The sequence below is a fragment of the Glandiceps talaboti genome, chromosome 9, assembly GCF_964340395.1.
Source record: "Glandiceps talaboti chromosome 9, keGlaTala1.1, whole genome shotgun sequence".
NCBI classification, from domain to species: Eukaryota; Metazoa; Hemichordata; class Enteropneusta; family Spengelidae; genus Glandiceps; species Glandiceps talaboti.
The window spans coordinates 2,498,687-2,512,324 of record NC_135557.1 but is presented as its reverse complement, the minus strand read 5'-3'; the positions used below and the strand labels follow the sequence as shown (position 1 = coordinate 2,512,324).

The following is a 13,638-nucleotide window of genomic DNA, read 5'->3' as shown; positions in this document are numbered from 1 at the left end:
ACACCTAGTTCTCTAGTATATAGCACACCTAGTTCTCTAGTATATAGCACACCTAGTTCTCTAGTATATAGCACACCTAGTTCTCTAGTATATAGCACACCTAGTCCTCTAGTATATAGCACACCTAGTTCTCTAGTATATAGCACACCTAGTTCTCTAGTATATAGCACACCTAGTCCTCTAGTATATAGCACACCTAGTCCTCTAGTATATAGCACACCTAGTTCTCTAGTATATAGCACACCTAGTTCTCTAGTATATAGCACACCTAGTGCTCTAGTATATAGCACACCTAGTTCTCTAGTATATAGCACACCTAGTCCTCTAGTATATAGCACACCTAGTACTCTAGTATATAGTACACCTAGTTCTCTAGTATATAGCACACCCAGTCCTCTAGTATATAGCACACCTAGTCCTCTAGTATATAGCACACCTAGTTCTCTAGTATATAGCACACCTAGTTCTCTAGTATATAGCACACCTAGTTCTCTAGTATATAGCACACCTAGTTCTCTAGTATATAGCCCACCTAGTTCTCTAGTATATAGCACACCTAGTTCTCTAGTATATAGCACACCTAGTTCTCTAGTATATAGCACACCTAGTCCTCTAGTATATAGCACACCTAGTTCTCTAGTATATAGCACACCTAGTTCTCTAGTATATAGCACATCTAGTTCTCTAGTATATAGCACACCTAGTCCTCTAGTATATAGCACACCTAGTCCTCTAGTATATAGCACACCTAGTTCTCTAGTATATAGCACACCTAGTTCTCTAGTATATAGCACATCTAGTTCTCTAGTATATAGCACACCTAGTTCTCTAGTATATATCACACCTAGTCCTCTAGTATATAGCACACCTAGTCCTCTAGTATATAGCACACCTAGTTCTCTAGTATATAGCACACCTAGTCCTCTAGTATATAGCACACCTAGTCCTCTAGTATATAGCACACCTAGTTCTCTAGTATATAGCACACCTAGTCCTCTAGTATATAGCACACCTAGTTCTCTAGTATATAGCACACCTAGTTCTCTAGTATATAGCACACCTAGTTCTCTAGTATATAGCACACCTAGTTCTCTAGTATATAGCACACCTAGTCCTCTAGTATAAAGCACACCTAGTCCTCTAGTATATAGCTCACCTAGTCCTCTAGTATATAGCACACCTAGTTCTCTAGTATATAGCTCACCTAGTCCTCTAGTATATAGCACACCTAGTTCTCTAGTATATAGCACATCTAGTTCTCTAGTATATAGCACACCTAGTTCTCTAGTATATAGCACACCTAGTTCTCTAGTATATAGCACACCTAGTTCTCTAGTATATAGCACATCTAGTTCTCTAGTATATAGCACACCTAGTCCTCTAGTATATAGCACACCTAGTTCTCTAGTATATAGCACACCTAGTCCTCTAGTATATAGCACACCTAGTCCTCTAGTATATAGCACACCTAGTCCTCTAGTATATAGCACACCTAGTTCTCTAGTATATAGCACACCTAGTTCTCTAGTATATAGCACACCTAGTTCTCTAGTATATAGCACACCTAGTTCTCTAGTATATAGCACACCTAGTCCTCTAGTATATAGCACACCTAGTTCTCTAGTATATAGCACACCTAGTTCTCTAGTATATAGCACACCTAGTTCTCTAGTATATAGCACACCTAGTTCTCTAGTATATAGCACACCTAGTTCTCTAGTATATAGCACACCTAGTCCTCTAGTATATAGCACACCTAGTTCTCTAGTATATAGCACACCTAGTTCTCTAGTATATAGCACACCTAGTTCTCTAGTATATAGCACACCTAGTTCTCTAGTATATAGCACACCTAGTTCTCTAGTATATAGCACACCTAGTTCTCTAGTATATAGCACACCTAGTCCTCTAGTATATAGCACACCTAGTCCTCTAGTATATAGCACACCTAGTTCTCTAGTAAATAGCACACCTAGTCCTCTAGTATATAGCACACCTAGTTCTCTAGTATATAGCACACCTAGTTCTCTAGTATATAGCACACCTAGTTCTCTAGTATATAGCACACCTAGTTCTCTATTATATAGCACACCTAGTCCTCTAGTATATAGCACACCTAGTTCTCTAGTATATAGCACACCTAGTTCTCTAGTATATAGCACACCTAGTTCTCTAGTATATAGCACACCTAGTTCTCTAGTATATAGGGTGTTTTTTCAGTCCGATTGATTCTTGAAACCATGAACAATAAATTCCACCATTTCAAATGCTCTGGTTTCTACACCCATTGTGTTATCATAAAACTTTGAACAAGTTCTCAATAAATATACTTAACACAGTGTATAACAATGGTAACGAAGGCATTGATTAGTGTAAGACGTACATCAGTTCAGCAAACACACACACACAGGCATTCTCTGAACGATGGTGGTTTTCGGATGATTAGTAGACGTTGGGTGTCGTAGGAGTCGAATCCGTGACATCATACACCTGGTAGTATCAAATCCGTGACATCATACACCTGGTAGTATCGAATCCATGACATCATACACCTGGTAGTATCGAATCCGTGACATCATACACCTGGTAGTATCGAGTCCATCACGTCATACATATATATCTTTCCCGCTCTAAAATAGACATGGTACAAGAAATACCGAGTGGCCGGCTAGTCCTTGTTTACTAAGTAGATTGCAGATTCTGAAGTATAGCCCCAACCACAGGCACTAGTTTCCCGAGATATGTATCAGAATGTTTCTATCAAAATACAATAAAATGTCCATAATATCGATGATATTGACGTGTTTTAGCCAATTGTATATGAAAGGGGTAAAATAACACTTGTTTCTGTGATCGCCCACCGCGAGGTATAGACAAGGTTTGCAACAGAACACACAACCCCCGGGACACAACCGTACGGTACTATCCTGTTTATAAACCAGCTATAACTTTGGAAGTAGGAGTGTGTAAGCTGAAAACTCTGATTAAAGTCAATACACAATGGATTGGTGGTAGTTAAATTTCTACACAGTTCATAAACAAAGTTTAGATAGACACGATGTTCTTGTCAAAATTCAATAACAGTTCATTCTATTTTCTATTATGTGTCTATAGTAATAGTCAGTAGTATATGTAGTATGCTGCTACCAAGACTATTATGTGTCTATAGTAATAGTCAGTAGTATATGTAGTATGCTGCTACCAAGACTATTATGTGTCTATAGTAATAGTCAGCAGTACATGTAGTATGCTGCTACCAAGACTATTATGTGTCTATAGTAATAGTCAGCAGTACATGTAGTATGCTGCTACCAAGACTATTATGTGTCTATAGTAATAGTCAGTAGTATATATAGTATGCTGCTACCAAGACTATTATGTGTCTATAGTAATAGTCAGTAGTACATATAGTATGCTGCTACCAAGACCGTTATGTGTCTATAGTAATAGTCAGTAGTACATGTAGTATGCTGCTACCAAGACTATTATGTGTATATAGTAATAGTTAGTAGTACATGTAGTATGCTGCTACCAAGACTATTATGTGTCTATAGTAATAGTCAGTAGTACGTGTAGTATGCTGCTACCAAGACTATTATGTGTCTATAGTAATAGTCAGCAGTACATGTAGTATGCTGCTACCAAGACTGTTATGTGTCTATAGTAATAGTCAGTAGTACGTGTAGTATGCTGCTACCAAGACTATTATGTGTCTATAGTAATAGTCAGTAGTACATGTAGTATGCTGCTACCAAGACTATTATGTGTCTATAGTAATAGTTAGTAGTACATGTAGTATGCTGCTACTAAGACTATTATGTGTCTATAGTAATAGTCAGTAGTATATGTAGTATGCTGCTACCAAGACTATTATGTGTCTATAGTAATAGTCAGTAGTATATGTAGTATGCTGCTACCAAGACTATTATGTGTCTATAGTAATAGTCAGTAGTATATGTAGTATGCTGCTACCAAGACTATTATGTGTCTATTGTAATAGTCAGTAGTATATGTAGTATGCTGCTACCAAGACTATTATGTGTCTATAGTAATAGTCAGTAGTATATGTAGTATGCTGCTACCAAGACTATTATGTGTCTATAGTAATAGTTAGTAGTACATGTAGTATGCTGCTACCAAGACTATTATGTGTCTATAGTAATAGTTAGTAGTACATGCAGTATGCTGCTACCAAGACTATTATGTGTCTATTTTAATAGTCAGTAGTATATGTAGTATGCTGCTACCAAGACTATTATGTGTCTATAGTAATAGTCAGTAGTACATGTAGTATGCTGCTACCAAGACTATTATGTGTCTATTTTAATAGTCAGTAGTACATGTAGTATGCTGCTACCAAGACTATTATGTGTCTATAGTAATAGTCAGTAGTACATGTAGTATGCTGCTACCAAGACTATTATGTGTCTATTTTAATAGTCAGTAGTATATGTAGTATGCTGCTACCAAGACTATTATGTGTCTATTTTAATAGTCAGTAGTACATGTAGTATGCTGCTACCAAGACTATTATGTGTCTATAGTAATAGTCAGTAGTATATGTAGTATGCTGCTACCAAGACTATTATGTGTCTATAGTAATAGTCAGATGTACATGTAGTATGCTGCTACCAAGACTATTATGTGTCTATAGTAATAGTCAGTAGTATATGTAGTATGCTGCTACCAAGACTATTATGTGTCTATAGTAATAGTCAGTAGTATATGTAGTATGCTGCTACCAAGACTATTATGTGTCTATAGTAATAGTCAGTAGTACATGTAGTATGCTGCTACCAAGACTATTATGTGTCTATTGTAATAGTCAGTAGTATATGTAGTATGCTGCTACCAAGACTATTATGTGTCTATAGTAATAGTCAGTAGTATATGTAGTATGCTGCTACCAAGACTATTATGTGTCTATTGTAATAGTCAGCAGTACATGTAGTATGCTGCTACCAAGACTATTATGTGTCTATAGTAATATTTAGTAGTATATGTAGTATGCTGCTACCAAGACTATTATGTGTCTATAGTAATAGTCAGCAGTACATGTAGTATGCTGCTACCAAGACTATTATGTGTCTGTAGTAATAGTCAGTAGTATATGTAGTATGCTGCTACCAAGACTATTATGTGTCTATAGTAATAGTCAGTAGTACATGTAGTATGCTGCTACCAAGACTGTTATGTGTCTATAGTAATAGTCAGTAGTACATGTAGTATGCTGCTACCAAGACTATTATGTGTCTATAGTAATAGTCAGTAGTACATATAGTATGCTGCTACCAAGATCGTTATGTGTCTATAGTAATAGTCAGTAGTACATGTAGTATGCTGCTACCAAGACTATTATGTGTCTATAGTAATAGTCAGCAGTACATGTAGTATGCTGCTACCAAGACTATTATGTGTATATAGTAATAGTCAGTAGTATATGTAGTATGCTGCTACCAAGACTGTTATGTGTCTATAGTAATAGTCAGTAGTACATGTAGTATGCTGCTACCAAGACTATTATGTGTCTATAGTAATAGTCAGTAGTATATGTAGTATGCTGCTACTAAGACTATTATGTGTCTATAGTAATAGTCAGTAGTATATGTAGTATGCTGCTACCAAGACTATTATGTGTCTATAGTAATAGTCAGTAGTACATGTAGTATGCTGCTACCAAGACTGTTATGTGTCTATTGTAATAGTCAGTAGTATATGTAGTATGCTGCTACCAAGACTATTATGTGTCTATTGTAATAGTCAGTAGTACATATAGTATGCTGCTACCAAGACCGTTATGTGTCTATAGTAATAGTCAGTAGTATATGTAGTATGCTACCAAGACTATTATGTGTCTATAGTAATAGTCAGTAGTATATGTAGTATGCTGCTACCAAGACTGTTATGTGTCTATAGTAATAGTCAGTAGTACATGTAGTATGCTGCTACCAAGACTATTATGTGTCTATAGTAATAGTCAGTAGTACATGTAGTATGCTGCTACCAAGACTGTTATGTGTCTATAGTAATAGTCAGTAGTACATGTAGTATGCTGCTACCAAGACTATTATGTGTCTATAGTAATAGTCAGTAGAACATGTAGTATGCTGCTACCAACTGTTATGTGTCTATTGTAATAGTCAGTAGTATATGTAGTATGCTGCTACCAAGACTATTATGTGTCTATAGTAATAGTCAGTAGTATATGTAGTATGCTGCTACCAAGACTGTTATGTGTCTATAGTAATAGTCAGTAGTACATGTAGTATGCTGCTACCAAGACTATTATGTGTCTATAGTAATAGTCAGTAGTACATGTAGTATGCTGCTACCAAGACTGTTATGTGTCTATTGTAATAGTCAGTAGTATATGTAGTATGATGCTACTAAGACTATTATGTGTATATAGTAATAGTTAGTAGTACATGTAGTATGCTGCTACCAAGACTATTATGTGTCTATAGTAATAGTCAGTAGTATATGTAGTATGCTGCTACCAAGACTATTATGTGTCTATAGTAATAGTTAGTAGTACATGTAGTATGCTGCTACCAAGACTATTATGTGTCTATTGTAATAGTTAGTAGTACATGTAGTATGCTGCTACCAAGACTATTATGTGTCTATAGTAATAGTTAGTAGTACATGTAGTATGCTGCTACCAAGACTATTATGTGTCTATTGTAATAGTCAGTAGTACATGTAGTATGCTGCTACCAAGACTATTATGTGTCTATTGTAATAGTTAGTAGTACATGTAGTATGCTGCTACCAAGACTATTATGTGTCTATAGTAATAGTTAGTAGTATATGTAGTATGCTGCTACCAAGACTGTTATGTGTCTATAGTAATAGTCAGTAGTACATGTAGTATGCTGCTACCAAGACTATTATGTGTCTATAGTAATAGTTAGTAGTACATGTAGTATGCTGCTACCAAGACTATTATGTGTCTATAGTAATAGTCAGTAGTATATGTAGTATGCTGCTACCAAGACTATTATGTGTCTATAGTAATAGTTAGTAGTACATGTAGTATGCTGCTACCAAGACTATTATGTGTCTATTGTAATAGTTAGTAGTACATGTAGTATGCTGCTACCAAGACTATTATGTGTCTATAGTAATAGTCAGCAGTACATGTAGTATGCTGCTACCAAGACTGTTATGTGTATATAGTAATAGTTAGTAGTATATGTAGTATGATGCTACCAAATAAAGATTTAGCATTGTAAGAGACGGGTGTGTGTTATCTGCATTGTGTTTGTCTGCACTTAAAACCTCGAGATCAGTTACATTGAAGTTGAAACATATTGTAATATCTATGGCATACTTATTTTCTGTATTTCAAATTGTTCAGTATTTATAAGTGTTGAAATGTTGTATCAAAGTTTAGGTAAGGCCAGGCTTTGAAAAATTTCATGTTCAATAACTTGTACAATAAACAAAGTTACTCCGATATTTTGTTCTGTCTGTCTTTGTGCCTCTTTCAGTTATTTTCTCCCTGATTCCACCACAAACTCTGTTTTATGACCCCACCACATATCATGAAATGTATTCGTTTATCATTACATTGCATAAAAAAGACCAGTTTCTGTATAGCGGCCATGGTAATCTCCCAGCTAGACGGTGCAGCTACAGTATCCACAAATAATTCCTGTTTTCAAAAACGGTATCATAGATGACCCTGGTAACTACAGGCCTTTCTCTATCATTGATGACCCTGGTAACTACAGGCCTTTCTCTATCATTGATGACCCTGGTAACTACAGGCCTTTCTCTATCCTAGATGACCCTGGTAACTACAGGCCTTTCTCTATCCTAGATGACCCTGGTAACTACAGGCCTTTCTCTATCATTGATGACCCTGGTAACTACAGGCCTTTCTCTATCATTGATGACCCTGGTAACTACAGGCCTTTCTCTATCATTGATGACCCTGGTAACTACAGGCCTTTCTCTATCATAGATGACCCTGGTAACTACAGGCCTTTCTCTATCATTGATGACCCTGGTAACTACAGGCCTTTCTTTATCATTGATGACCCTGGTAACTACAGGCCTTTCTCTATCATTGATGACCCTGGTAACTACAGGCCTTTCTCTATCATTGATGACCCTGGTAACTACAGGCCTTTCTCTATCATTGATGACCCTGGTAACTACAGGCCTTTCTCTATCATTGATGACCCTGGTAACTACAGGCCTTTCTCTATCATTGATGACCCTGGTAACTACAGGCCTTTCTCTATCATTGATGACCCTGGTAACTACAGGCCTTTCTCTATCATTGATGACCCTGGTAACTACAGGCCTTTCTCTATCATTGATGACCCTGGTAACTACAGGCCTTTCTCTATCATAGATGACCCTGGTAACTACAGGCCTTTCTCTATCATAGATGACCCTGGTAACTACAGGCCTTTCTCTATCATTGATGACCCTGGTAACTACAGGCCTTTCTCTATCATTGATGACCCTGGTAACTACAGGCCTTTCTCTATCATTGATGACCCTGGTAACTACAGGCCTTTCTCTATCCTAGATGACCCTGGTAACTACAGGCCTTTCTCTATCATTGATGACCCTGGTAACTACAGGCCTTTCTCTATCATTGATGACCCTGGTAACTACAGGCCTTTCTCTATCATTGATGACCCTGGTAACTACAGGCCTTTTCTCTATCATTGATGACCCTGGTAACTACAGGCCTTTCTCTATCATAGATGACCCTGGTAACTACAGGCCTTTCTCTATCATTGATGACCCTGGTAACTACAGGCCTTTCTCTATCATAGATGACCCTATAAGGGGCCGGTCAGTTTCTCCAGCCTGGGGGGGGGGGGGGGGGCATTCTTAAATCGGGCCGACAAAAAGTCACTGACCCCCCTATATGTAAAACCAAAATTCTAAAACATGATGACCCCACCGCCCAGATATATAATATTCATATGACAGGTATTTTTTGATAATGACTTATTATAATTATTGACCACACAGGGTAAAAATATTCCAAAAGGAGTTTAATAGTATATTGACAGTGAAAGGTAGGGGAAAGCTTGAGAAGAGAATATGCACATCTCTTGGGGGGGGGGGGGGTCCTAGGGTCTCCCCCTAGAAGACCTGGTTTTTTTTACTTCAATTTTGATACTATTCAGACCCCTTTCAGACAATAATTTCAAAGCTTTACAAGACAGCACAACACGTTAAAAGCAACTACAAAGGGTTGAAATATTTTTGAAATACAGTTTGATAGCATCTTGACAGTAAGAGGTAGGGGGAAGAGCTTGAGACTGAGATGTGTACACCTCATGTAGGGGGGGGGGGCTAGGGGTCTCCCCCTAGAAGACCTGGAGGTTTTTCACTCTGAAAAGTCAATTTTGAGACTATTCAGACCCTTTCAGACAATAATTTCCAAGCTTTACAAGACAGCACCAAAAGCAACTACATAGGGTTGAAATACATTTGAAATATACTTTGATAGCATCTTGACAGTAAGAGGGGAAGCGCTTGAGACTGGGATATGACCACCTCATGTGGGGGTCCGAGGGGTCAACCCTCTAGAAGGCCTGGAGGACTTTTACTCTTAAAGCCAATATTTAGGCTATTCAGACCCTTTCAAGCAATAACTTAATCCATGCTTTACAAGACAGCACCATCAAGTATCAGAAACTATGCGAACTTATACAGGGTTGAAATATGTTCTTAAAAAGGTTAAATAGCATCATTATATACATGTAGTAAAGGTCAGCACATCTAATGGTAGTATCATTGGTAGGGGAGATTTGGAGATTAAGGCAATGAAACATTTCACATCTTTAAAAGACAATATCGTCTCAAATTAGAATAGGGTGAAAATATTTAAGAAAAGTTTAATATCATTATGACAGTAAAAAGGTTGTTGGTGCATCTGGTTGTTGGTTGAATGCATGAGTGACCTCTGGGGTTAAGGGATTCCTTGAGGTTTTCCCCCTGGCAGATTTGGAGTTTTTTGCTTCTGGTAAGGCAATGTTTAGGTTATTCATAGCCCTTGAGGTAATATTTCCAATCTTCGAAAAGCTAATGTAAATGTAACAACGCCCTCATCGTCAAATATAGACCATCACAGTTTAGTAATTAAGGTATAAATAACAAGACATAGAATAATGATTATAAAATAATTTATTCGATAGGGCGTAAAAAGACAATTCGTGGATAATTTACAGATAAAGTACATTTTATATTTTTATGGAGTTTAGAAGCTACTATCCTATGCACTATTACAAATGACGTACATGTACATGTACGTAGTTATGGCAACGATTCTCAAAGATGATTGGGGCGTTTCTGGGATATACTGAGTATTTATCTTCTGACTGGACGATACTCGCATACAACTAACTACTCATTGCCATCAATGTGTTTATAGCAGATACCATGGCAACGAAACATGTGAAGACATTGGCTGTTGCGTCACTAGAATATGTCATTGAATCTACAGAGAAAAAAACAATCCATATTATGAATAGCTAATTAAATGACTAGCAAGATTTCACTTACATGTATGTCGTTGAATGTTGACAGCATTGCCTTAATCCTACCGAAAGCTATAACACATTTAGATAGATACATAGGAATGTATGTATGTATGTATGTATGTATGTATGTATGTATGTATGTATGTATGTGTGTGTGTGTGTGTGTGTGTGTGTGTGTGTGTGTGTGTGTGTGCGTGCGTGCGTGCGTGCGTGCGTGCGTGCGTGTGTGTGTGCAATTGGTGTATTGGTTTATTGAATATCAAACATTGATCGTATTTCAAGTAATAAAAGCATAATATAAGACCTACGTGGTATTGGTATGTATGTATGTATGTATGTATGTATGTATGTATGTATGTATGTATGTATGTATGTGTGTATGTATGTATGCTGCACCCAGTGTAAGTTGTTATCCAATGTGATTCATATCACAAATATACAAATATCACACCAAAATGTATAGTTGATGAAAACTTACCGTCATTGCAATGGTCAGTGTTACAACAAGTCGTTTTGGTACCTAAATAGAAAACAGGAAAACTTTGTAGAAACTGACATAATGTGTGACATTCTTATTCGATAAAAAGTTTAACTATATGGGGATACATTGGTAGACCTACAACTGTACTTAGTTGTATTATTCTATTGTGCTATATGGCAGTATCGTTTATGGATCACTTGGATTTACAACGTTCATTTTCAAGAAACTGTAGTTGTTTAGTATAAATATCAACATTATTTGATTATAGTGGCAAACCAGTATAACGAACTAGCAATATTTTAACATTAAATATTCTTTTCCATAACAAATTGCAGTCAAAGAAAGTAAAAACGCCAATGGCGTTGTAGCACAACTGTTGACAGTACACTTTAATTTTCTGTAATTATTATGTGTAATGATTATTTGCATACAGTTTTTGAAGTTTTATTCCCATGCCTACTCACTCATGGTGTTGTATCTGAAATATTTATATATAATCTCCCGGTATTTCTCATTCGTGCTACGTCATCGAGGACGAATGATTCCCTTCATGTGCATAGGGGACATACGGGAATCATGAGTCCGAGATGACGTAGCACGAATGAGAAATACCGGGAGATTATCTATTTATATTATACATAGACCCACTATTTTTTTCTATCATAATGACATTTTTAAACTAAAACTTACGCTGAACGCGCATTAATTTTATGAAATGATGGGGCTACGGCGCTCAGCTGAACATGTTCATTCAGTTTTCAGAATGTCGTCTGTCGTCGCAAAAGCAAGGAAACCATATTTACAAACAACAACAACAACAACAACAACAACAACAACAACAACAACAACATCGTAACTGTACAGGTTGATGATGTTTACAAATAGATCATAGTAGTTCCGACCATATTACTATACTGTGACGTCAAAGCATAGTAATATGACATGTATGGATTTCATATTACTATACTTTGACGTCACACCCTGGGAATATGAGGGTCTATGTATATAATAAACAACATTATTTAATGTTGCTATGGGTGTGGTATTGTTGCTAGGCATATCTACATGCAATGTTTATTCATTTACCTTCCCTTCGTCAGCGGATTTTTTTTGGCATTATACTTCATTGCTTACCTGTTGCCATGGGTGTGGTCTTGTTGCTAAGGGCATTTACATATTTCAAAATAATGTTCATTTAATTGCCTACCCATCCCTGTTATAATTGTAAACAAATATCATTTGACTGTTGCTAAGGCGTGGTCTCGGTTGCTAGGCCAATGACGTAAGTATGACGCACTCACAATTTGCAAACGAACACATCTAGAATTAATCAATAACCAATTTTTATCCTCAGTAGTTTGAGACGTAAATTCAATATCAAAATCACTTGCATCATTTACACGACAGACAGACAGACAGACAGACAGGCATTTTACCTTGAACCATCCTGTAGTTCAGTGTTAAAGTTAGGTAGACATTGTTTCCAAGCAACCTCAAGGAGAGATTAATCCCAGTGCCAATCACACACACTTTATCTCATAAATGTTTTAATGTTTTAATGAGATCAATAAGATAATAATTTCTGTACACTCCTATCTGCCCCTGAGACTGGTTTTTTAGCCCTAATTTGCATATAACTAATTTGCATATCACTAATGGGATCATCATGTAATTCATCATCATCATTTCGACCCCAGTCAGTCAACATCATGTCATGAACAATTACCAATCTACAAACCTATAACAACGTTCCCATCTAATTTCAGACCAGTCTGCCCAGTAGTTTTGGAGTTTAAATTTTTAGACCAAAAATCACATTTCTTGCCCCAATTCACCTACCGGTGGTAAGAACATTTGATTTAAATAATTTCCCAAATAGACACCCAAGCTAATGGACCCACAAATTATCATGGCATTCAGTTCAACGTTTTTTGACTTTAAGTTGTTTACACACACACACACACACACACACACACACGCGCGCGCGCGCGCGCGCGCGCGCCAGCCAGCCAGATAGATTAATAGATAGATAGATAGATAGATAGATAGATAGATAGATAGATAGATAGATAGATAGATAGATAGATAGATAGATAGATAGATAGATAGATAGATAGATAGATAGATAGACAGACAGATAGATAGACAGATAGACAGACTGACAGACACTTTGCGATGCCTATAGAACTACTGAATCTTATCAGTTCAGTTGTTCTAATCATGGGGGTGTCGTCATGAGTTGAAAATTGATCAATGGTGACACAATTTGTACCCATATTCTGAGACGAATGTATCTTGATTATTGCTACAATTTACCCTGTGTGAGGTAAAATAATGACATTATTAACTCAAAGTTAATGATCATCGGAGACAGTACGGGTACGGTGTAGTCGTGATATAGATAATTCGTAGTCCTGAACCTGACGTAGAAAGACTAGACAAATCCCATATTTATGTTCGAATGCCTACAACTTTGGTTTGTATCTTGTATAATAATGAATGATAATATAATGTTAATTATAAAGGGGCATGTCAGCTTAATGGATAGTTGATAAATTTAATATTTCATTTTTCGTTGTGTCCAATGTTGAGGTAAATCTTCCATTTCAATACTTGCATATCCTGTATGATTGTCTTTAT

At 36.7% G+C, this 13,638-nt stretch overlaps 1 protein-coding gene across 1 annotated transcript in view; it reads right to left on the bottom strand.

Annotated features, from left to right (window-relative positions):
* Positions 1–10,173: 10,173 nt before the first annotated feature.
* LOC144440367 (uncharacterized) overlaps positions 10,174–13,638 on the bottom strand; it is an 8,025-nt gene continuing 4,560 nt past the window's right edge. Inside the window, exons 5-6 of the mRNA XM_078129736.1 lie at positions 10,996–11,037; positions 10,174–10,474 (exon numbers count right to left, since the gene is read on the bottom strand). Of these exons, the coding sequence (XP_077985862.1) occupies positions 10,377–10,474; positions 10,996–11,037 (140 nt within the window). The 3' untranslated portion in view covers positions 10,174–10,376. The remainder of the gene's footprint in view (positions 10,475–10,995; positions 11,038–13,638) is intronic.